Source organism: Pteropus medius, unplaced genomic scaffold (assembly GCF_902729225.1).
Source record: "Pteropus medius unplaced genomic scaffold, Ma_sr-lr_union100, whole genome shotgun sequence".
In the NCBI taxonomy this organism is placed as follows: Eukaryota; Metazoa; Chordata; class Mammalia; order Chiroptera; family Pteropodidae; genus Pteropus; species Pteropus medius.
The window spans coordinates 3,152,002-3,174,482 of record NW_024356397.1 but is presented as its reverse complement, the minus strand read 5'-3'; the positions used below and the strand labels follow the sequence as shown (position 1 = coordinate 3,174,482).

The window sequence follows — 22,481 nt, the reverse complement described above, 5'->3', positions numbered from 1 at the left end:
GGGAGGCAATCCTTTCATTTCTCTTTTCAAAACACGCAGTAGGGGGTGGGGAGTGGGAGGAATGCCGGAGCCAGCCGGCTGAGACGAACAGCACCTGAGAGGGGGAGTGAGGATTAAAGAAAAGACATGGACAAGAGATAGAGTACGGGAGGGCGTACAGTGAATACTGCAGCCCCGAGTTTATTTACAACACACTACTTATAGCATCGCAATGAGAAAACAGCAGTCATAACCCAAGGTCAGCCGAATTACCTATCCTGCAAAACAATGAAGCTCTCACAACTCTGAACTCTCTGCTCTGCTATCAAGCTCCCTTCTTTGAAAATACTGAGTGCTTCAAATAGTTTAGTGCCACTTATCTCAGAGCTTGCCAAGTTAGCCCGGCTCCCAACAGAGGAAGAGAGGTGAAATAGGAGGAGGAAGACTTTGCCTTTTGTCTTCCCGTGCACTACAACCAGGCTCCGCCCATGGATTCTATTGGAGGAATGGGATACGGTCTAAATGCCTATAAAACTACAGACGGAAACTAGCAGTGGTCTCCAAACTCAGAGAAAGGGGAGTAGGAATAGATTTGGAATAAGAGATTGTAATCACCTTTCCTTCTAAGGAAAGGCTGGGAAACTTTTCGTTTTGCTTCATGAAAACTAAGCTAAGAGCCAATTTTTCACAAACATCTGTTAACTGGGTGAAATGAGCTTCTTGCCCATGATTGGACTGCAGTTGAAGCTTTCTATTTAGCACGCCCAGTTCTTTTCTCTTCAGCTGATCGCTCTGCCCTGTGGCCAGAAGCCTACATCCGCGATTAAAGGAGTCAGGTCTCTAAATCCTTGGTTTTTTCCTCTTCTGAGTGATGGCGCTGAGTATCTTTATCATCCAGCTGGCCCTCCGCTTCCTGCTATTTCCCGTGTACCTGCTGAACTTCCTGGGTTTGTGGAACTGGATATGCAAAAATTGGTTCCCCTATTTCATAAGGAATTTCAGTGTGACATACAACAAACAGATGGCGAGCAAGAAGCGGGAGCTCTTCAGCAACCTACAGGAGTTTGAGGGCCCCTCCGGAAAGCTGTCCCTGCTGGAGGTGGGCTGTGGCAGCGGGACCAACTTCCAGTTCTATCCGCCTGGATGCAGGGTGACCTGTGTCGACTACAACCCCAACTTTAAGAAGCTCTTGATCGAGAGCATTGCCGAGAACCGACACCTGCAGTTTGAGGGCTTTGTGGTGGCTGCTGGGGAGAACATGCACTCGATAGCCGATGGCTCCATGGACGTGGTGGTCTGCACCCTGGTCATGTGCTCCGTGAAGAACCAGGAGCAATTCCTCCGGGAGGTGTACAGAGTGCTGAGGCCGGTGAGTTGGGGTGTGAGGAGGACTGGTTAGTAGCAACTGCTGTCTCCAAGGGCAATCCTATCAATTTCAGGTGGATCAAATACTCTTAAGTAAAAAGTAAAACTACTAGAGAAAACACTGTTGAATTTTTTAAAATCTTAGAGTGGGAAAGAAGCTATAAAGAAAAATACTGATACATCTGAATTCATGAAATTTTAAAATGTCTGCAGAGAAAAAAAGTGCTGTAAACAAAGTTAAAAAAAAAAACAAAAACAAAAACCAAGAACAAACTTGGAAAAAGTATTTGCCTGGAGTGACAGACAGAGGGTTAACTTCATATTAAAAGGCATTACAAGTCAAAGGATCAATAGGATTTTTTAAATCACTAAGAAAAGCACAAGAGAAAACTATGTGAGAGCACGAACAAATAGATATAGCCAATTATATGATAAAAATGCTCAACCTTACAATTAAAGAACAAATTAAAGCAAGATAGCATTTTTACCTATTATACTGTCAGAGACCTTGAAGGTCAATATGGTGTTGGGGTGGGTTTGGGAGGTTGGACACCCTCATACACACTGGAGGAAGTGCCCTCTTTGGAGGGCAATTTGATAGCAAAATTTCAGGTGCACACAGTCTTTTATCCAGTATGAATTCATGGTATAGCTATGCTGCACAAATGTGCAAAAACTCCTCTATATGCAAAGATATTCATTACAGTATCTGTAATAGTGCAAATCGGAAACACCTAAAAGTCCATCGATAGGAGGCTGTTCGAGTAAATTGTCACGCAATATAAAGGAACTCTGTGAAGCTGTTAAAAAGAACAAAGAAGAATTATCTATGTTGATATGGAACAATCCCCAAGAGATAATGTTAAATTAAAAAATAAAGAATCAAAGTGTAGAATATTATGTAGAGGATAAGCCCATTTATGTGAAAGGGGTCAGAATATGCCTAAATATGTATATATGTTAATGGAAATGATAGACAAGAAACTATCCGAGTGGTTGACTCTTGGGAATGGGACTGAATGCCAGGGAAGAATTACTTTCCATATTTAACTTTCTGCATAGTTTGAAATTCTTAATACCTGTACGTAATTTTCACATTTTTTTTTAAAACTAATTTAAAATAGTTTTATTCTAAATACAGTTGAACATAAATAAAGTATGGATATCAACATTTGCATTTACTATTCTAGGAGAAAAAGATGTTCTGTAATCCCATCTAATTTTCTAATAAAGGAAGTTCCTCAGGAAAATAAAAGGACTTGGAATTAGGGTCTAGAGGTAATTATATGTCTTTAGCTCAAAGACAGACCAACATCAAAGTAATAAATGAAAAAGGTCTGATCCTTATACTCAAATGCTGAGTTCTTGTAGCCTAAACCTGGCACGAATTGGGCGCGGTTCGTAGATGTTTTGCTTACAGTATTACTAACAACGCCCCTGCAAAGCAAGTAATTACTACTCCTGTTTTATAGCACTGATAATAATCTTCTTAAGGGGATTCATAGACCTCCTTAGCTCCTGCGAAGCCCCACTCTCTCCTGAATGTAACCAGGAGCTTTATTACATTTTCAATGAACCCTCACAACAGTCCTTTAAAGCAGGTATTGTCTTCATGTTGGGTTGAGGAAACAGACTCAGACAGGTTAAGAAACTTGCCCAAAGGAACACAGCTAATAGGTCTGACTTTCTTTAATGCAAATATCCTTACCGCTGCACCACACTGACTGTCACTAGGGCTTCTTCTCTAACTTCAACATTTCTACCAGTTTGAGGGCTGTTCTTCCTCTGCCCATCCCTAACTACTCGAGTTTCTTTTTTGGTTCTCGTTTCATTTATATACCCCCTGGGCAATCCCAGGTGCCCTCAAAGTTTTTAATTACCACGCATACACAGGCGGTTTCCAAATCTAAATATCTAGCTCAGATCTCTCTTCTAACCCCAAACGTGCATGTCCAGCTGTCCACTCGACAGTCACCTGTGTTATCCAGGGGGCGATACTGACCTCCCAGATCTGGGTCTCCTCCTTTCTCTCCTGTCCTATTCTACAGAAATTCTTCTTCTTCTTTTCTTTTTTTAATCAAGAAATCTCAAGTTTTTCATTAGTAAACACAAGTCTTACACTTACCCACAGAATCTGGGAGAACTCCATCTCCCAAGCTCTCTGCCTGGGATAGCCAAGATTAGGGTACTAGAAGAGGCTAAGAAGAACGAGGCAGTCACCACGGGTTTCGGGGGGGACTGTCGGGCCCTTTCTCCCCTACTTATCTCAGACTTAGGTAGAAAACTTCTAAAGACCCCTTAATAATTTGTAGCCTCTATTGTATCTATACTTTACCTATACTTATAGGACTGTCCTTGATGAAAGCAGCAGTTGCGAATTCCCACGTGACAGTAATTTACACATAGCATCCACTGATTGAACAAAATACCTACTGACAAAATGGTACCATGAATCGAGTAATGTTTTTAAGATGATTCAGTATTTTAATTAATCATATCATTTACACCCTTGTGACAATGCTACAAAAGTATAAGACATGGTTATTTGGTCTCAGGCAGTGCTTGGTGTGGATTCACACTCTGCCATACTCTGCTTTCAAAGCAGAGCCTGAGAACAATTTTCAGATGAATTAAAATATTTTTAAAAGAAGAAGTTTTTTAAAAATGTAATTAAAAGGCTAGCAACAAACCGGGGGAAACGTTGGTAGTATACATAGTCTCATTATACTAAAAGTTCTCACTAATCAGTAAGAAAAAAACCAACACTCTATTAAAAAACTGATAAATCGCAAAAGACAAAATCTAAATAACCAATAAGGTTTAGTAAAAGATGTTATATCTATTAAGAATATTAGAGATATGCATATTATTGAAAATGAAATACCATTTACCCATCAAATGGACACAAATACAGGGGAGAAAAAAGTACTGATGAGAGTTTATTGGAAATGGGCACTCACATCCATTGCTAGTATGAATATCAATTTACTTTTCCAAAGGGCAATTTTATAACCTGTACCAACGGCTTTAAAAAGGCACAGACTGTTGACTCAGCGATTCCACTTTTTTTGTTTTTAATTTATTTGGAAAGAATTAGAGATGGTTGCGTAGATTTATGGATAAGGATATTCACTATAACAGTATTTATAATAGTGAATAATTAGAAATAACCTAAATCAGAACAGTGAAATAAGAGGTGATACCGTCAGTGGTTCTAAAATTGTATTTTAGAACAATATTCAGGTACATAAATAAAATCAAGCAGGTTACAAAACGATGTATATTCCAATCCTAGCGTTAAGGAAAAAATACATATTCACCTAAAGTACACACAAAGCCTTAACAGTAGTTATCAAAAGGTAATGGAATGGTGGATGTTTTTCTTTCTAAACTGTTATTTTCTAAATTTTCTAAAATAAACATATTGGTAAGGCAGTATTGCCAGCCTCTGGTGCCTAACCATTGAGGTTCAAAAACTGATTCTGACATTTACAGGCTGTGTAAACGTAGGCAAGTTGGTTATTTTCTATGTGCTTATTTTCTCAGTTCTCGCATCTGTAAAAATAGGGATGATACCAAATGAGATTATTGTGAGGATTAAGCGAGTTAATATGTGATAGGCATCAAGGATACAGCAGTAACTGCTTTAAGTTTCAACTATTGTTATGCATTGTTTATACGATCAGAAAACAGAAGTGTTAATAATGGCTTTTTTTTTTAAAAAAAAAATTGCTTTAGATTGGCAGCTCTGTATAAAATTTGACAGAAAATGAAACTATTGACCAAAATAATGTCTTAGTAAGTTTTAACTTATCCATGTCTTCTCATGAAGTTGGCCTGTGGGGCCGCTGAAATCTGAAGCTTCAAATAATCTTATAGATCTGATTTCCCAAAAAAATCTTTGAAATGTATGTGTTTGTCTCTTTCTCAGGGAGGAGCTTTTTATTTCATGGAGCATGTAGCAGCTGAGCATTCAACCTGGACTTACTTCTGGCAACAGGTCCTGCAGCCTGTTTGGTACCTTCTATTTGATGGGTGCCACCTGACCAGAGAGAGCTGGAAGACCCTGGAGCGGGCCAGCTTCTCTAAGCTGAAGCTGCAGCACTTACATGCCCCACTGCCGTATGAGGTGATACGCCCTCACATTTATGGATGTGCTCTGAAATAGCATGAGAGGGGAGTAGAGAGCTGAATGAATGGCTCACATCATTTGAGCTTTTACACTTAAAATACTAATTGAGAGAGGAGAAATCATTTATTAGGTAAAGTTGAATTTCACTCCTAAAAGTTTAGGTTCTACGCTATTTAGCTATTTTCTATTGTCTCCCAAAGAATCAAAAACAAAACAAAACGGCTTTGAACTCTCCTTTAACTTATTTCCCATTTGCCCCAAGAATACTTGCCGGCGGCAACTGTGGCTGCAGCGTTTACCCCAAGATAACTCGCAGACTGCAGTCCTAACCTCACCCCCAAAGTTTGCCATGAAATATCTCGTTTTTATTATTATTTTTGTATCGCTCTGGCATATCGATTATCTTTGGAAACAAATGACATCATTCTATTTATAGCATTCTGTTTTCAGTAGTGGTATTTCCAATTACAAAATATAGTAATTTTCGATCGCTGGAAATGTCAAATGCTAGAAAACGTAGCATTCCTACGCATGATGTTAACATTATTCTCAAATGGCTATTAGCCGAAGATCTATGCGATGACTCCGATTTATGTACACACTTGTTACATTAGGACTAAAGATGAGTTCTTTTTAAAAATAACTCTAAGAAGTTTCTATATTTTATGTTCACATTGTAAATCGATCAGATTTGCTTCAGTCTCAAAGAGCGTATTTATGTAAAATTAACTTAACGCTGGCAGTGAGCTGCACTTTTTTCTTCTAAATGGGAAAAAGGTTAAAAGGGAACAGTGACAGTTTCCAACTGTCTTCTTTAAATTCTTACCCAACAAATTTGAACTCCACGCCCTCTGAGAGCTTGGTGTAAAAGTTAAATCACTCAAAAGAAGACTTTGAAAAGGGAGAAGGAAAAAGATCTTAGTAATCCACAAACTGAATAAAGAAATATGAACTGAAAATCCAAATCTAATAAGCAGAGATTTTTTAAAAAGGAAATCTGAATCTCTTTGCTCTTAATGGCACTGGCTTTCAAAATTAACGTACCAGGATGCCACACCTAGTTCTGCTGCCTTTGTCACGCCTTTTATTCCAGTATTCCACCAAAGTTGGTTTTTCTGTATTCCAGTCTTCGATTCTTAAAATGAAGATTATACTTGACCCTTACATCTACAGAACTCTCTGAGCCAAGTAAGGTTCTTAGGTTCATTTTCTTTTTTATCTAGCATACACTTTGCTGAATGCAATAAATTGCAGGCAAGGAGAAAGCCCACTGTAATTAGGAAAACCTTATATAATTAGGTGCATTTTGTAAGAGCCTTTAAAAGCCAGGCAATCTGTGAGTCTGTAAAGAAGTGGACAATTATTTTTTGGATTATCCTGCTCAAATTCCCACTCCTGTCCCAAGATAAATCCCTTTTTCCTCGCAACCATGGAAATCTTTGTAAATCCGCACAAGTGCTTTGAAAACAAGTGCCGTGTTGGTCAGAGGGTGTGAGAATAGGATTTTTCAGCAGTAGTTTGAATGTATTTAATAAATTTAGTATATTTTCTGAGATGATTTTGTAAAGGGACTACTTTAAATAGCAAAGCGATCGATAAATTCACATATATTTTAGAAACAGAAGTAAAATAAATAGTATATATACTTGCTGGCTTGGTTTCATTTTTCTTAATACCTCGGGGAGGGCTTTCTTTCATTGTGGAAAGTTAAGCGATTTGAACATACAGATTTGTCTTTCTACAGCCAGGTAACTATAAAAACAGCTAACGGAGTTTAGAAAAAGCAATTTTGGAAGTATCCGAAAGAGTTTTGAAAAGTTCAAGTCCAAAGATCTCGTTTGCTAAAACAATAGACCAGAAAGAAAGGACACTTGCTACTCCACCTCTCTGGATCATGAAAACAGCTAGTTACAACAGTGAGATTGCGACACTCATGTAAGGCCCTCTAGCTATGGAACATGAATCTCCTCCCTCTACAGTCTTCCCAAAGTAGAACCTCCCTAATCTACCTACCTACTGGTCAGGTCTTTCTAGTGATTGAGAAATATCAAAAGCCACAGGTTGACATGGTAAAATATTACTGACATACTGGCAGGTAAATAATAGCAAAGTACAAAGTATTAGACACATTCTTGTCAATAGCATCTGACCTATGTGGTGTGGCAAATATTTTCCTCACTTGCTATAGACAACACTGACATGTAGAGAAATAAATGAAGTTTCTTACATTCCACAAGTCACAGAGCAAGTCTTAGAAGCCCTGATTCCCCAAACCACAAAACCTGTTTTGACCATAACTGCCATATTACCTTCTCACTGCTTTCCTCCTCAGGCCCATAAAACATTTATAATCATTCCAAGAGCCCGAGGAAGTGACTTAAGCCTCTGCAGAAAAAAGGCAAAAACATGTCCAATGTCTTTTAGGTCCTGTGTTGGTTAAGATTTCTTTGATTACAAGTAACAGAACTCCCAATCCAAAAAATCTTAAGCAGATAAAGGACTTTACTCAAATTAGTGAAAAGCATAGAGACAGAAAGCATCAGGTAGAGCTTGAGCAGGGCTCTGATAATGTTATCAAGAGCCAGGCAGGGTCTAGGGCCATGTTTGCCTTTCTCTCTGTCGGAGGTGGGACATCTACGGAAGGAGTGCCAATCTTCATGCTTCCAGGGCTCAAGGCAAGTCAAAAAGATCAAGTTCATGAGAATGGGAAAAAATGGTGTAGGTAGAGGCTCTGTTCGTCCCTCTTACGAACAAATCAAAGTTGTGACAGAAACATGGAACGAACAGCAAGGAAAGTTGCCTGGAATCTAGTGAACAGACGGCACTACAACTAGGGAGATAACTAATCAACCTGCAACTATAGAAGGTAGGAGCGGGCAAAGACAGGAGGCTGCCTGGTTCAAGCAGCTGAGTGGGGCAGAGGCTACAGTAGCAGCAGCCGGCAGCTGCAGATACCAATGAAAGGGGCCGTGTCTGTGAGCAGAATTTCACGATGACGGACCTGCTTGCTCTGAGCACCAACACACTGGGTCGACTGCACGGGGTAGAGGGGGTCGTGCACTGGGACTTACAAGAGGACACTGAGTTGTCAGAGTGAGGGCAGGAGCTGAGGCTCTCTCCCTGGCAGAAGTGCTGGCAGTATCCATTGTTCCTCTGTTGAGTCCTTCTCCCTTCCAGTGTGCGGACTTAGCGCCATTATAGCTGAGACTTAATCGAACTGTATAACAGAGGTCGCTCTGCCCAGAGGATTCCTGAAACTCCATCTCCACCAACTCACAGCCCAACCCAAGCCACCTCTAGTTGTGTCCTTGGTGCGTCCCGTGCTCCTTGCTGAGCAGCGCCAAGACTCACACTAGTGGCAGCTGACCTTGGTTTCTGATGTGGCCTCTTGAGGCAACTATAAGCACAGCATCTGTGGATTGCTTGATGAATCTCAACAGGTGGCCCCAGAGGGGCACAGGCTGGGGCTAAACTTGGCCAGCAGCTGACTCCTTTTCAGGAATGTGCCACTGGACATCCACTACACAAAGCCATGCTAATAAGACCGGGAGACGTAGGAGTTTTGCTTAGTACACAAAAACAGACACAGAAAGGCAGCCAAAATGGGAAGACAAAGGAGCAGAAACCATGTGAGAGAACAGAACAGAGATACAGGATTAATGGAGTCAAGGAATCTAACAGATGCAGAGTTCAAAATACTAGTTATAAAGATGCTCAGTGAACTTAGGGAAAGTGTAGATGAACTCAGTGAGAATTTTAACAAAGAGATAAAAAACCTAAAAATGGAAATGGAAGTTATGAAATGGAACCAGTCAGAAATGAAGAACACGTTATCTGAGATGAAGAATATATTAGAGAGAATCAACAGAGTGGATAAAGAAGAGGATCGAACCACCGATATAGAGGATGCGGAAGCCAAGGACACTCAATCAGAATGGCAAGAAAAAAGAAACCAAGACTATAATAATCATTTAAGGAGCCTATGGGACACAATTAAATGTAAAAATATCCATGTCACGGGGATACCTGAAGTAAAACAAGAAGTTGAAAACCTATTTGAAGAAATAATGATGAAAGACTTCCCTAACCTGGTGAAAGAAATAGACATACAACACCAGGAAGCTCAGAGAGTCCCAAAACGGATGAACCCAAAGAGGCCCACACCAAGACACAGAATAATTAAAATGCCAAAGGTTAAATACAAAGAGAATCTTAAAAGCAGCAAGAGAAAAGCAGTTAGTTACCTACAAGGGAGCCCCCATAAGACTGGCAGCTGATTTCTCAAAAGAAACTTTGCAAGACAGAAGGGCTTGGCATAAAATATTCAATGTAAGTGAATACCCAGGATCTACAACCAAGAATACTTTATCTGGCAAAGCTGTCATTTAGAGTCAAAGGACAGATAAAGAGCTTCCCAGACAAAAATAAGCTAAAGGAATTTACCACCATCAAGCCAGTATTACAGGAAATGTTGGATGGACGTCTTTAAGAAGAAAAAATGTATCAGAAATGAATAAAAAATGATAACTACATTCCTCAAATGGAGAAGAATTAAGTGCTCCAACCAAAAGATAGAGTGGATGAATGGATAAGCAAACAAGACCCCTGCACATGCTGCCTACAAGAGACTCATCTGAGATTAGAAGACACATACAGACTAAAAGGAAGGAGACAGAAAAAGATATTGCCTTGATGGGCCTAGAGGGTATTGTGCTGAATGAGTCAGACAGAGAAAGACAACTGTTGCATGATTTCACATACGTGTGGAATCTAAAGAACAAAATAAACAACAACAACAGAAATAAACTCATAGATAGAGAATATTGTGAGGGCTATTAGATGGGAAGGGGGTTGGGGGATGATGACAAAGGACAAAGGGATTAAGAAGTACAAATGGATAGTTACAAAATAGACATGGAGATATGAAGCGTAGCATAAGGAAAATAGTTAATGTAATAAATACGTAAGAGGGAAGAGGGGTAGTAGATTTAGTGGAGTGATCCCTTTGTGAGTTATATAGATCTCTAATCACTATGCTGTATGATTCAAACATATGTTATTATTTGCCAACTATAATTGAAAAAAAATTAATCGAATTGTTCAATGTAAATATGAGCGACTGTCTACTGTACTTCACTAAAACCAAGGGGAAAAAAAGATCATGTTCACTTTTGATCCAAAAACTCCGACCAAAGTTCTGAATCGAGTTTCACTTGGCTCTTACTGACAATATGGAGTCACGAGTTCATCCCCTAACTGATCATGTTTAGACTGGCTGTATTATGCTGAGTAGCTCAAACACATGTCCCAGTGTTTCATGCCTGGGGCTGAGCACACCCCAATAATGTGGACTAAGACAAAGAGAGTTGTAGATCATCCAAGTGAAAACAGAGCCTGGGACTGGGGAAAGTGGGAATGGATGCTGGGAAGGCACACCACAAATGCCCAGTGTAAGTTCATGACTGCATTTTGATCAGACCCTCTACTTTCCTGTAGTAGATTCCATAGTACCATGCTTAACATACTGGCTTTTCAGTGGCATAACTGCATGACATGAGGAAAATGAGACAAAATTACACTGGTTTTGGCATCAAAGTAACCTAGGTCAAGTCCTGGCTGTGTCATTCATTGACTGTGCGACCTTGAGCCAGCTACTTCTGTAGTTTCACTTTCCTCATCTACTAATGGGGACAATATATCTACGAGGAGCTAATGAAGTGAAGCACTTGGTGCTTAATAAATGTTGAACTTCATTCAACAAATACTTCTTGAGGGCCTACTATGCTTGGCTTAGAGCCTTGAATAAGCTAGACCTTGTCCCTGCTCTCATGGAGCATACGATTGTGATAAATGCTCTCTATGAGGGAGAAGCACAGGGCGCTGGGAGAATGGAATCTGCCCTAACCAGGAGGAAGGGGATTAGAGGCTTCCTTGAGGAAGTGACATGTGAGCTGAATTCCAGATGATAAATTACGAGTATTTCAACCTAATGGAACAGCTAATGCCACAGACAGATGAAACACAGTAAGTTCAAGGAATTGAAAAAAAGCAGGCCCAGCTGGGCACCAAAGCCTCAAGGGAGGCTACTATTTCCATCAGCTTCTTAATTCTGTTGAGACTCTGGGCCCATTAGCCCAACACTTATTTTAATGACTAGCAGAAAAAAATACGTGAAAATTTCTTGTATTTATATTATACGACGTTCTGTCCTAAGTGTTCTGTTTCTTCTGAATTCCTGCACATTTCACGCTTGAATAGAAACTGAAGAAAAAACCGCATAATAGTTCCTTTTGTATCTTGACTCTTTGGTCTTTCCCTTTGGCACCTCGTTGGAAAATGCAGAACTTAATTGAAATTCAATTCCTGTTTACTTGTTAAAGCAACCGAGAGTGTAATGAATCATGGCAGACTAATGTCAACAAAAGCAAAAAAGAAAACTGTTCAGTAAGTGTCACTTTATCTCATTCTTTAAAACCAAAAGCATTCTGGCTGCATTATAGAATAACCAGAATCCCCTGAACCACCCCAGAGCATCGGGGGCAGAAATCATGTTAACTGAGGACACGAGAAATAACGTAAAGTGGCCGGTGTTCCCAATTTCTAGTTAATTTAAAAAACAACAACAACATAGTAATATGCTGATCAAGCAAGGTATTATTTTGTTTCTAAAGAAAACTATTTGGGAACTTGTAGAGCAGCGGTCTCCAATCTTTTCAGCACCGGGAATCAGTGCTCCTATGAGAACCTAATGCCTGATGATCTGAGGTGGAGCTGAGGCAGCGATTTGAGCGCTGGGGAGCGGCTGCAAATGCAGATGAAGCTTCGCTTGCTCTCCCACTGCTCACCTCCTGCTGTGCAGCCCGTTCCTAACAGGCCATGGACAAGTATTAACTAGTCCATGGCCCAGGGGTTGGAGTCTCTGGTAGAGAATTACATGGGAACAAGGAAAATTATCATTCACGATTTATCATTCTTAAAAGTAAAAGCCTGTCACGTCCAATAGTCTTAACTCAGGCTGTGTACTTCTCAATCTTTAAAACGTATCTGACACCTCTCCTTGGAATGACCCTTTTATTCCATAACTAATAGTTAATAATGATAATTTCCATTTATTATGTGCCTTCTTTATGCCAGGCATCAACTTTTTATGCAAGTATTTTATATAGTACTCATAATTCTACAAGGCGAGTATAATTATTTGCATCTGACAAATGAGAAAGCAGACCAGTGGATGTTCCATTATTTGTCCAAGGCCACACAGTGAGTGGCCACACCAGTCTTTCTACATAGTTTACCAGCCTTGGAAGCCCAAGCCTCCCCACAATGATTCATTACACTCTCAGTTGCTTCTCAAGGTCTTTGGAATCCAAGCGCCTGTAATTCTGTTTCCTTCCTCCACCATTTCACTGTGAATGGTCCCCTAAGACTCATTCGATCTGTGTTCAATCCCTTGAGCTTTTCTAATACTCTTAGGTTGTGAACCACCACCTGTATGAAAAAAATTCCTAAACCTCATACTTCTGCCATTCCCTTGATATTTAGAATTTAACACGTCGAAAACAGAATTCACTGTGTCCTCTAAATAAACAACACTTTCCAACTTCCTCAATGCCTATGATTATTTTTCAAGCACCAGATAAAGCGACGCCATTCTAGAAAGCATTCGCTGGCTGTTTCAAGAAGCTTCCTCTTTGAGAATGCTCTGAGCACTCACTAATATCCACTGGTGTGATTTCATATCACAAATCTCTTCTTCCCTTCTTCTACATGACAAACGCGGTACGTACTACCTTGCAGGTGCTCAAAAAGTATTCGCTGATTAATTCATCATCAAGCCCTGTCTCTTCTTCTATGGACCTCTCAGTCCCTTCTACCATCTTAATCTGAGATCTAATGCCAGGATGACAACATGTATAGATTGAATGGAGGTGGATGCAATGACAAACCACTTATGTACAAATTTGTCAGTTACTGCATTATTCAAAGATATGACAGAAAAGTGGCTCTAAGGTGAGGAGGAGATATTACATCTGGATACAGTAATAGAAAAACGCTCCTTTTTCAACTTAATCTTCTTTGACCTCTTTTACCCAATTCATTCCATTAACATCACATAGAAAAATAGAAGCTCAGCAAACAACTTTCCTGGGGTACAAAGAAGTGGCTTCCTGGGCGGGTACCCATGTCTGATCCAAATCTTAATCTCTCATATCAGAAAATGCTTCAACCTGGTCGTCACGCCTCCATGCCTTCACCAGCCCTGTCTTCATGCTCATAATTTCCACAATTGTTTAACCTGGTCATTCCTACAACTCAAAATCATGAAGGTACCTACCTAGCATAATACTGAATTTAAGTTGCTCGACTCTGCATTTAGGATCATCTGACAACTGACACCTCAATGCTTTTCCCAGCTTTGTGGTCCAGTGGGAAAAGCATGCGGTTCGGAGTCAGAATATTTGAATCCAGATCTCATCGTTGCATCTCACTGATATTTTAGTCACTTAGTATAAGAGGATACCACCACCTCCATCTCCTAGGATTCTTGTGGGGATGAAATGAGATCAATGTAAAAGGTGCTTTATAAACTACAGAATTGTTACTGAAGAGCACCCCTTCCCACAGTCCTTCACTCTGGTCAAATCCCCACCTCCTTAAGCATTTGCGAGAGGAACAGAACAAAGTTTTTCTACCAGAAAAAATATTTTACTTCTATAAATGTGGTCCTGGAATCCCAACCAAATTTATTACTGTACACTATAATGTATTCTGAGGATTCAGTGTGTTTTTTAGAACTCTCTCATAAAAAACATCACTGGGCAAAGGTCTTGTTTTTGCATCTAACAATAAAAAGTTTGGTCCCTACATGAGATGCAGTTGCTGCAGTGACTGCAAATAAATTTTGCACAGAGTGCTACGCGTACAGACGTGATTGTCTAAATCCGTCTAATTTTGGTTCCCATTTTACCCATCAAGCTTACCCATCAAGTATTAAGACTGAAAAAGCAGCAGCACTCAGTTAAAATTCTATCTCACCTCTCAGGTTATGGGAATGGATTATTAACTCTGATCCCAGAGGAAGAGTTTTTTCAATGTTATTGTTCGCCAAAGCTTAGAAACAAAGAAATGTAAACAACCTTCTTTTAAAAAGGCAAAGGCTGCAATATTAAAATAAATAATATGTGTATATTTATTTACACATATAAATGTCATTTACCAACTGCTTGCCAATGCACACAATGCCATTACCCCAAATTTAAAAGGAAACATTGGAGAATGAGGAGACTGTTAGTAAATTGTTAACCTATCAGCCTACATTTTTGCTACTGTACTTATTTTTTCTTCCCTTCATTTGGTATAGGAGCCTCTCTGAGATTCTGAGTAAAATTATATAAAGAAACCAATTCTTAGTTTTTATGGGGTCGTGAGAGACTCCTTCCGAGTTTGATGAAAGGTATAGATCTTCTCCTTGGAAAAATGCTCCTACAAATAATCATGCCATTTCTGAAGGAAAACAGACATGCCAGACACCTATCTAAGCATAGTTATCACCTCCAAATTGCCACACTATGAAATTTTAATCTCTAAAGTCCCATTGTTGAAACACAATCTTCTTCTTAGCCTTTTACCTGCCCCACTAAACTTAGGGGTCCCTAATGCCCTCAACCTGGCTTAGTCTGTCTTAGGTACCAGCCGACATTGACTCCCCTTCTCTAACCAGGCAGGACTGCAGAGGAAATCAAACTCATCACTTTCTCCTATTCATGCCTCCCTTTCCTATCGCCATACAAATCTGCCAATTCCTGATCGTGGGGTCTCCTTTATCCTCAATCTGCTTCTTATTCTATATTTTTTTCTACCTTGATAAATGGCAACACCATTTTTGTCATTGTCACTCAAGCTGGAAACCAGGACATCTACACGGCTTTCTCTCTCTCACCTCCCACAGTCAGACACCATCCCTTCCTTCTTCCTCATTTCTGCACACATCGCTCCTTACTTGGATTAACTGGCCTCAGCCTGATTCCCTCCGCTTCCCTCTATGCTGCTCCCAGGGCCTAAATTTTAAAATTTAGTGCCCTGCCTGATTGTCTTTGATGGCTGCTCATGGCTTTCATATTAAAGTTCAAAATCCTCAACTTAAAATGCAAGGCTCTTGTGATCTGGCCCCTCTGGCCCTGCAGCTGGATCCTCTTCAATCTACCCTCATCCCTGGTTCTATACATCGTGTCCTTTGGGCTGTTTGCCTGTGTGCCTTTCCACAAGCTGCCCTCTCTGCCTGACATTTAAAATTTACTCGTTCTGTAAAAACATCCTGTAAGTCACTTTCTCCAAAAAGAACTTTAATTCTCCAGTTTGATTTTTAGGTCCTTTAGGTCCTTCATGCCTCTTTCTCCCACCTTCTCGATGTACACTCATTGCTGTTTTACTCATCTGTCTCAACTTGACTCTAATCTTGAGGACAGAAAACGTGTTTAACTCATCTTTGTATCTGCAGACTCGGTTAATCTTTTTTTCTTTTTTCTTTTTTTTAGTGTACAAATGTTCCTAGCCACTTGCTTCCTGTCACTGCTCCCGGGAGAACACCTGAATTAGACTTTCAGTGCAGCTCAGAAACCTTATAGTTTGCCCTCAGCTGCCACAAAAACAAAACCTTTACCGCACTCATCTCGTTCTCCTCCTCTCAGCAGGTGGCTTCACTACTCGTTTCACAAAAAGAAAATAGAATTTACTCAAAGCCATTGAGTGGGAATGGAAATTTAAGAACCTCACAGGTCCCCTCCCCTGACCTAAGGCTGAGGTCTCCTCCCAGCCTCAGTTCATCTTTCAGGTCTTTCTTCTGCCAAGTCACATTCCTTTTGTATCTTCCCTCTACCCTTCTCCAGGAATTCCTTCCCCTGTGTTCAAACATCCTAAAATCTACTTTGCCTTCCTCCAGTAAAAACAAAACAACATCTAAAAAACTCAGCGTTGCTTTCCCTGAAATACCACCTTCTTTTCCTCCCTCCAATGATCTTGTGCTGACATTCAAGTATGAAGGCTTCGTCCTATGCACGAGCTGCGTAATATCTGATTTTGGTCTTCTCTCTTGAGATCCTCCTCCTCCGTAGCTTTTGGGCACCTTTCTCTCGGGAATCTTCTCAACTCTCTGGCTGCTCTATCTTAACCTCCTTTGCTGCCTCCTACTGCTCTAGGGTTCCATCCTTAGTCTCTTCATTCCTAGGAGACTTCCCTTTGTGAGAATTCAACAGAGCTGTTACCCCCAATTCGACGTCCCCACCTTCTCCTGTCCGTTGGGGCAGACTGGCTGTGTGGGAGAATGTCAGACGCATTGGTCATATTAGTTTCCTATTGTTGCTCTAACAAATTACCACAAATTTAGTGGCTCAAACGACACAAATTGATTATCTTACAGTTCTGGAGGTCAAAAGTCCACAATGGGCCTCGCTGGGCTAAAATCAACGAATTGGCAGGACTGTTTCTTCTGGAGTCCCTAAGGAGAATGTTTCCTTTCCTTTTCCACCTGCTGGAGGACACCCTGATTCCTCTGCACATTATCCCTTCATCCATCTTCAAATCCCTCTGAGTGTGATCTCTCTTGCCTCTCACCTTCACTTATAAGGGCTCCTTGTGATGACATTGGCCCCATCTAGATAATCTAGGACAATCTAGGACAGCTGGGTAGCAACCTTAAATCCATCTGTGACCTTAATTTCCCTTTGCCATGTAACATAACACATTAGACAGGTTTGAGGGATTGGGATGTGAACATCTGTGGGAGTGGGGAGAGGAGGCATTGTTTTGCCTAGTACATCCGCTAGACCAGAAAAGAAACAAAAGGCTAAATGAAAATGGGACTGTCAGCGAGACGCCAAACTGGTCTAACACAGAGCCAAGGTGAGAACAGTGTGGAATGGCACAGCAGTTGTGGGAAGAATGGAACGAGGGACACAAAGGGACAAAACGTTGTCTGTATACTCTGGGTTTCAAAAAGAAAATTAGGCTGCATTTTTCTGGAGCTTTCCTAATATGATCCCTTGACTCAGAATCCTTTGATGAGTCTGGGGATATCTTCCAACTCTCCCAAATTCTTCACAATTTTAAAATTATGAAACCTCACACATACATTTTTAAAATATGCAAAAATGGCCCTACACATATGACAATATGTTTGACTTCACTCACAATACAAGAAATGCTAATTAAAACTTCGGTGAGATACAATGCTCACATATCAGATCGGCAAAGGCTTCAAAAGCCAGATAACACATTTGTTGAGCGGACCTTGTAAAAACAGACGTTTCTGTATATTACTGGGAGGAATGTAAACTTGTACAACTCCTGCAAAATTTGGCAGTATCTAACAAAACAAACCTACCTGTATTTACCCTTTGACCCAGTAATCCCAATTCTAGGAATTTATCCTGAAGATACACTTCCAACTATATGAAAATACAGACGCACAAGGTTGTTCACTGTAATACCGTTTGCAATGTTTCCAAGCTAGAAGCTCATACATATGGGGGCTTGAATAAACTATGGTACTTCTGCAGTGAGCACCGCACAACTGTAAAGCAGAATGAAGAGGTGCACTATGGAGAAATAAGGTCTAATTTCAAGGATATATTATTAAGTAAACAAATCTATGTTAGATAAGACTGCAGTATGGTACCTTCTCTGTAAAAAATAAAAGTAAATAAGAAAATACATATGTATGTTTATTTTTGCAAAAAGATACTTAGGAAGAATAGGCCAGAAACTAGTGAGATTGGTTATCTACGGTGAGTGGGTGGGAAGACAGTAGAAATAAAGGAGAGAGAGAGAAGTGACACATTTTTAAATATGCTCTCTGCGTAGTTTTGCCGTATTCCAAATGAATACTAACCACATTGATGCAGGGAAGGGGGGTGGGGGGAATCAACCCAAATAGATGTTTTCCAAACAACTTTGACATAAAACTCATATATCATAAAATTTATCTAAAGTATACAATTCAGTAGTTTTTAGTATATTCAGAGTTGTGCAACCATCATCACCATCTGTTTTTAATACATTTTTCATCACCTCCCCCTTAAGACTCTGTACCCATGAGTACTCACTCCCTATTTTTCCCCACTGTCTTGCAGTCCTAGGCAATCACTAATTTACTTTCTGTCTATAGATCTGCCTATTTCTGGACATTTCATATAAATGGAATTACACAATATGTGGTCTTTTGTGACAGGCTTCTTTCATTTAGCATGTTGTCAGCATTCATCTATGATGTAGCATGCATCAGTACTTCCTTTCTTTTTATGGCTAAATAATATTCCATTGCATGGGTAGATCACACTTTATTTCTCCATTCATCAAATGATGCACGTTTGGGTTGTTTCCACTTATTGACTATTGTGAATAATAATGCTGCAAACATTTGTGTACGAGTTTTTGTGTAGACATATGTTTTCATTCCAAGTGATATCTGAAGACAGTATTTTGATTGTATTCCTTCTGACAAAAAGAACTATAAAAACATTTATTAGACTTGTTTTTCACAGAGGTATGGGTTGCAAAATTTGGAACTACTTTTTGCGTACTCTACAACTAAGCAAATACAGTCGTGCGCTGCTTAACAAAGGGGATATGTTCTGAGAAATACATCGTTGGGCAATTTCATCATTGCATGAACATCACAGAGTGGACATACACAAACTTAGATGGCATGGCCTACTACATACCTAGGATCTATGGTACAGCCTATTGCTACAAGCCTGTACGGCATGTTACTGTACAAAACAACATGAGATTAAATCAAGAAGAGAAAATTACATGATCAAGAGACACGGTAAACACAAGGCGTATGAGGCTGCTACCCGTGTAATGCAGCATACCATTTTACAGCAAAATTTCTTTAGAAATAGGTTGATCGAAAGTACAGTAAATACATATACGTAAATAAGTAAACAGTTATTTATCACTGTCAAGTATTATGTGCCGTACATAACTATATGAGCTATGTTTTTATACAACTGGCAGCACAGTAGGTTTTTTTACACCAGCATCGCCGCAAACAAGTAATGCGTTGCACCATGTTAGGATGGCTATGATGTCACTAGGCACTAAGAATTTTTCGGCTCCATTATAATCTTACGTGACCGCCTTCACATATGCAGTCCATCACTGACCACAACATTATTATGCAGCACATGACTAAATAACGATATTGAGTATAGTGGGACTCAGGCATCTCAGTCAGAGAAAGAAATCTGACGAATATGAAATGGGGAAGACCAGAATGAACCCTGTGGAGTCGGACTGAAATTAGAATTATTACTATGAACTGATTTTAAAACAGATATTTAGGAATAGAAATATAGACATAAATACAAATTCTAATTCTGTCTGCTGAGAGAGACTAGAAGTAATGACACTACAGTAACAATGAAAACGTCTCATGCCCAGAACTTGGTTTCTAAATACGATTCTCCACTCAAATGAATCAGGACTCCCTGAAGAAATGGCTGATTTCAGGGATGGGGAAGCAAAAGTACAAGTTCAGCCTGGAACAATGTGTTATGCCAGGTTATAAAGAACTGTTTGAAGAATGATGAGGTCATGTCAATAGGACATAAGAGCTAGCTTGAATGGGCTCACATTAACCAAATCTGGGACAATGTGACCATCAAAATAAATAATTATAGGAATGGATTATAAACTACTGAATAAAATAGAAATTCATGAGTCCAAACTGATATAAATGAGTGATTAAATAGAAAAGAAGGGAAAGCAATTCCTTATAGTAGAATGAACGCCCACTGAAAATATAAAAGAAATGATGGATTTAGAAAACTGCCATTTGGCAAACATAATATTAATTGATTCAGCCATCAATCATCAATAGAGGCTGAAATTAATGGGTAAAAGTGTAAGAAATAACAGGATATTTGTATAATATTGAAGTATCTCCTTTATTTATTAATTATAAAGGGAAAAATAGTAACTTTACTAAAAATTTGCAGACACCACCTTAATCCAAGTGACCAAAGCAGTGGAGTGCTAGAGCTGACTCACCAACTCAGAAGAGGCACATCTCTTTCCAATTTTGTGTTCAGTGATGACATGACAGTAGCTTGAAACTGACCACGGTGGGAAGATTTGCACCATGGAATCGGCAAGTGTTACAAATCGAGGCTTTTTCCCCTGGAGAACCAGTTGTTAGACATTTCTCAGCATAATACTAGATCAAAGTTACTACCACCAGACAAGCTGACCTTACCTGCATCTTGATATTACACATCAAAAAAGATGCAACATCACTTTTGCGGTATTCTGCCAAAAATACATAACTTCAACCTAATGATGAGAAAGCACCAGAAAAAAAAAAAAAACCTAATTTGAGAGACAGTCTACAAAATAACCGGAGGGAAGGAAAGAATCATATCTAGAGAAAAATGATAAAGCAAACGTGGCTAAAAGTTTGGCCACATTTGTATGTCCAGCTGCCGGACAAAAATTTTTTTTGTACTATTCTGAGAATCGTTCTGTAGTCTGAAATTATTTACAAATAAAAAGTTATAAGGAAAAAACCGCCTACGTTACCTGGTCCTGCGGTCTTTGTGGCTGCAGTTGGAAGGATGCAGCGAGCCAGGACCTGGATGCCTCAAGGCGCCCAAAGGTGCACAGTCACGACAGAAGCGAAGGAGCGCCCACCAGGCACTCACCCCCGGAGCCACATTAACCTTAGCCTCCCCGCGCAGACGCAGGGCAGCGGGCTCACTCAGCCCTTTGCTGCACCTGCCCGCCTTGCCCTCAGATTGGCCACAGACGCAGTGACATCACATCCTTCTCGGTGGAGCGCACGTGCAGCTTGAGGCTCTTCAGGGGCTGCAGGTGTGAGGGCTCCGCCGCCAGGTGACTGCCAGCAAACTCGTGCAGCCCAGCCTGGGATTCTGGCCACAGCGGGCCGCCCTTCTGACAAGCGCATATTCTTGAAAGTCAAGAATCAGCCCTAAGATGGCCAACCCTACTACCCCCACCCAAAAACCCAGTGTTGTAACCCTGTGCACACTTTCCTCTAGATTTGAGAACCTGCAGTCGGATAGCGGCGCTCACAGACACGGAGGGAACTTGGGAGCAACCTTGAGAAGGCAGAATTAAGTAATGGCATCTTTTTCAAATGCCTTAAAGTTTCCTTCATGTTGTCTTTGGACAGCCTAATGTTTCAGACCCAGGTGCTACTGTTTCCAGCAGGGGCTGTGGAAACTTTGGCCACTCCCCTTGGGGGAGGAGAGTTTCTGGGCTTTCCCATTATCTATCAATCAGTTGAAAATTGAGCTTAAATGTGTCCCAGCCTTACAAAGCCTGTCCTGATCTACCGCTGTCTGCTCAAGGAACACCAGGAAACGGCCATCAGGTGGTGGGGTACGCCAAAGGTATTGTGCATCTGCCACTTTAGCGGGTTACATTTTCTGATGAAAGCTGATTCATAGGATGAAGCTATCCTATTTGAATTTTGAGGTGACAATAGTGAGTTGCACGGCTAACAGTCTGAGGTGCTGCTAACTCATGTTGATGGTGATTATAGTTGCTCTTGCAAGTTTCCTCATTAATCTCGTGTAGACAAGGAAAATTATTTCCATTGTCTAGCATAGCACCAGGCACATGGTAGGTGCTTGGTAAATATCAATGACCTCATAATGCCCACACTTTCTGCAGAATTGGAATAATCATTCTCCCATCACCCGTAAATCCGGATGTTATTTTTGCTTATGTTGTTACTGCCATCATTTTTTAAAATGATATTGTGTAAAAGAAACCGTTCCTTGCTGTTGGTGGAAGAAATTCTGAGGTTCCCAATGATCTCAAATGCCGAGCCGTGAAAAGAGATGAAAGATACAATTATGACCTCTGTTTTCACTCTGTATTCATGGAATCTGATTATCATTACCTCTCTTTATATATTTTTCTTTTACCACCCTCCAAACACAATGAAAGGATCCCATAATGAAAAGGGTGAAAGGCGACT

The 22,481-nt window shown here is 40.2% G+C and overlaps 1 protein-coding gene across 1 annotated transcript; it reads left to right on the top strand.

Annotated features, from left to right (window-relative positions):
• Nucleotides 1-278: 278 nt before the first annotated feature.
• LOC120602141 (methyltransferase-like protein 7A) lies at nt 279-7,124 on the top strand. Its single transcript, XM_039862114.1, is given in 3 exon segments — nt 279-1,348; nt 5,276-5,474; nt 5,477-7,124. Coding segments are annotated over 3 exon segments (738 nt in total). The 5' UTR covers nt 279-850; the 3' UTR covers nt 5,518-7,124.
• Nucleotides 7,125-22,481: the final 15,357 nt, after the last annotated feature.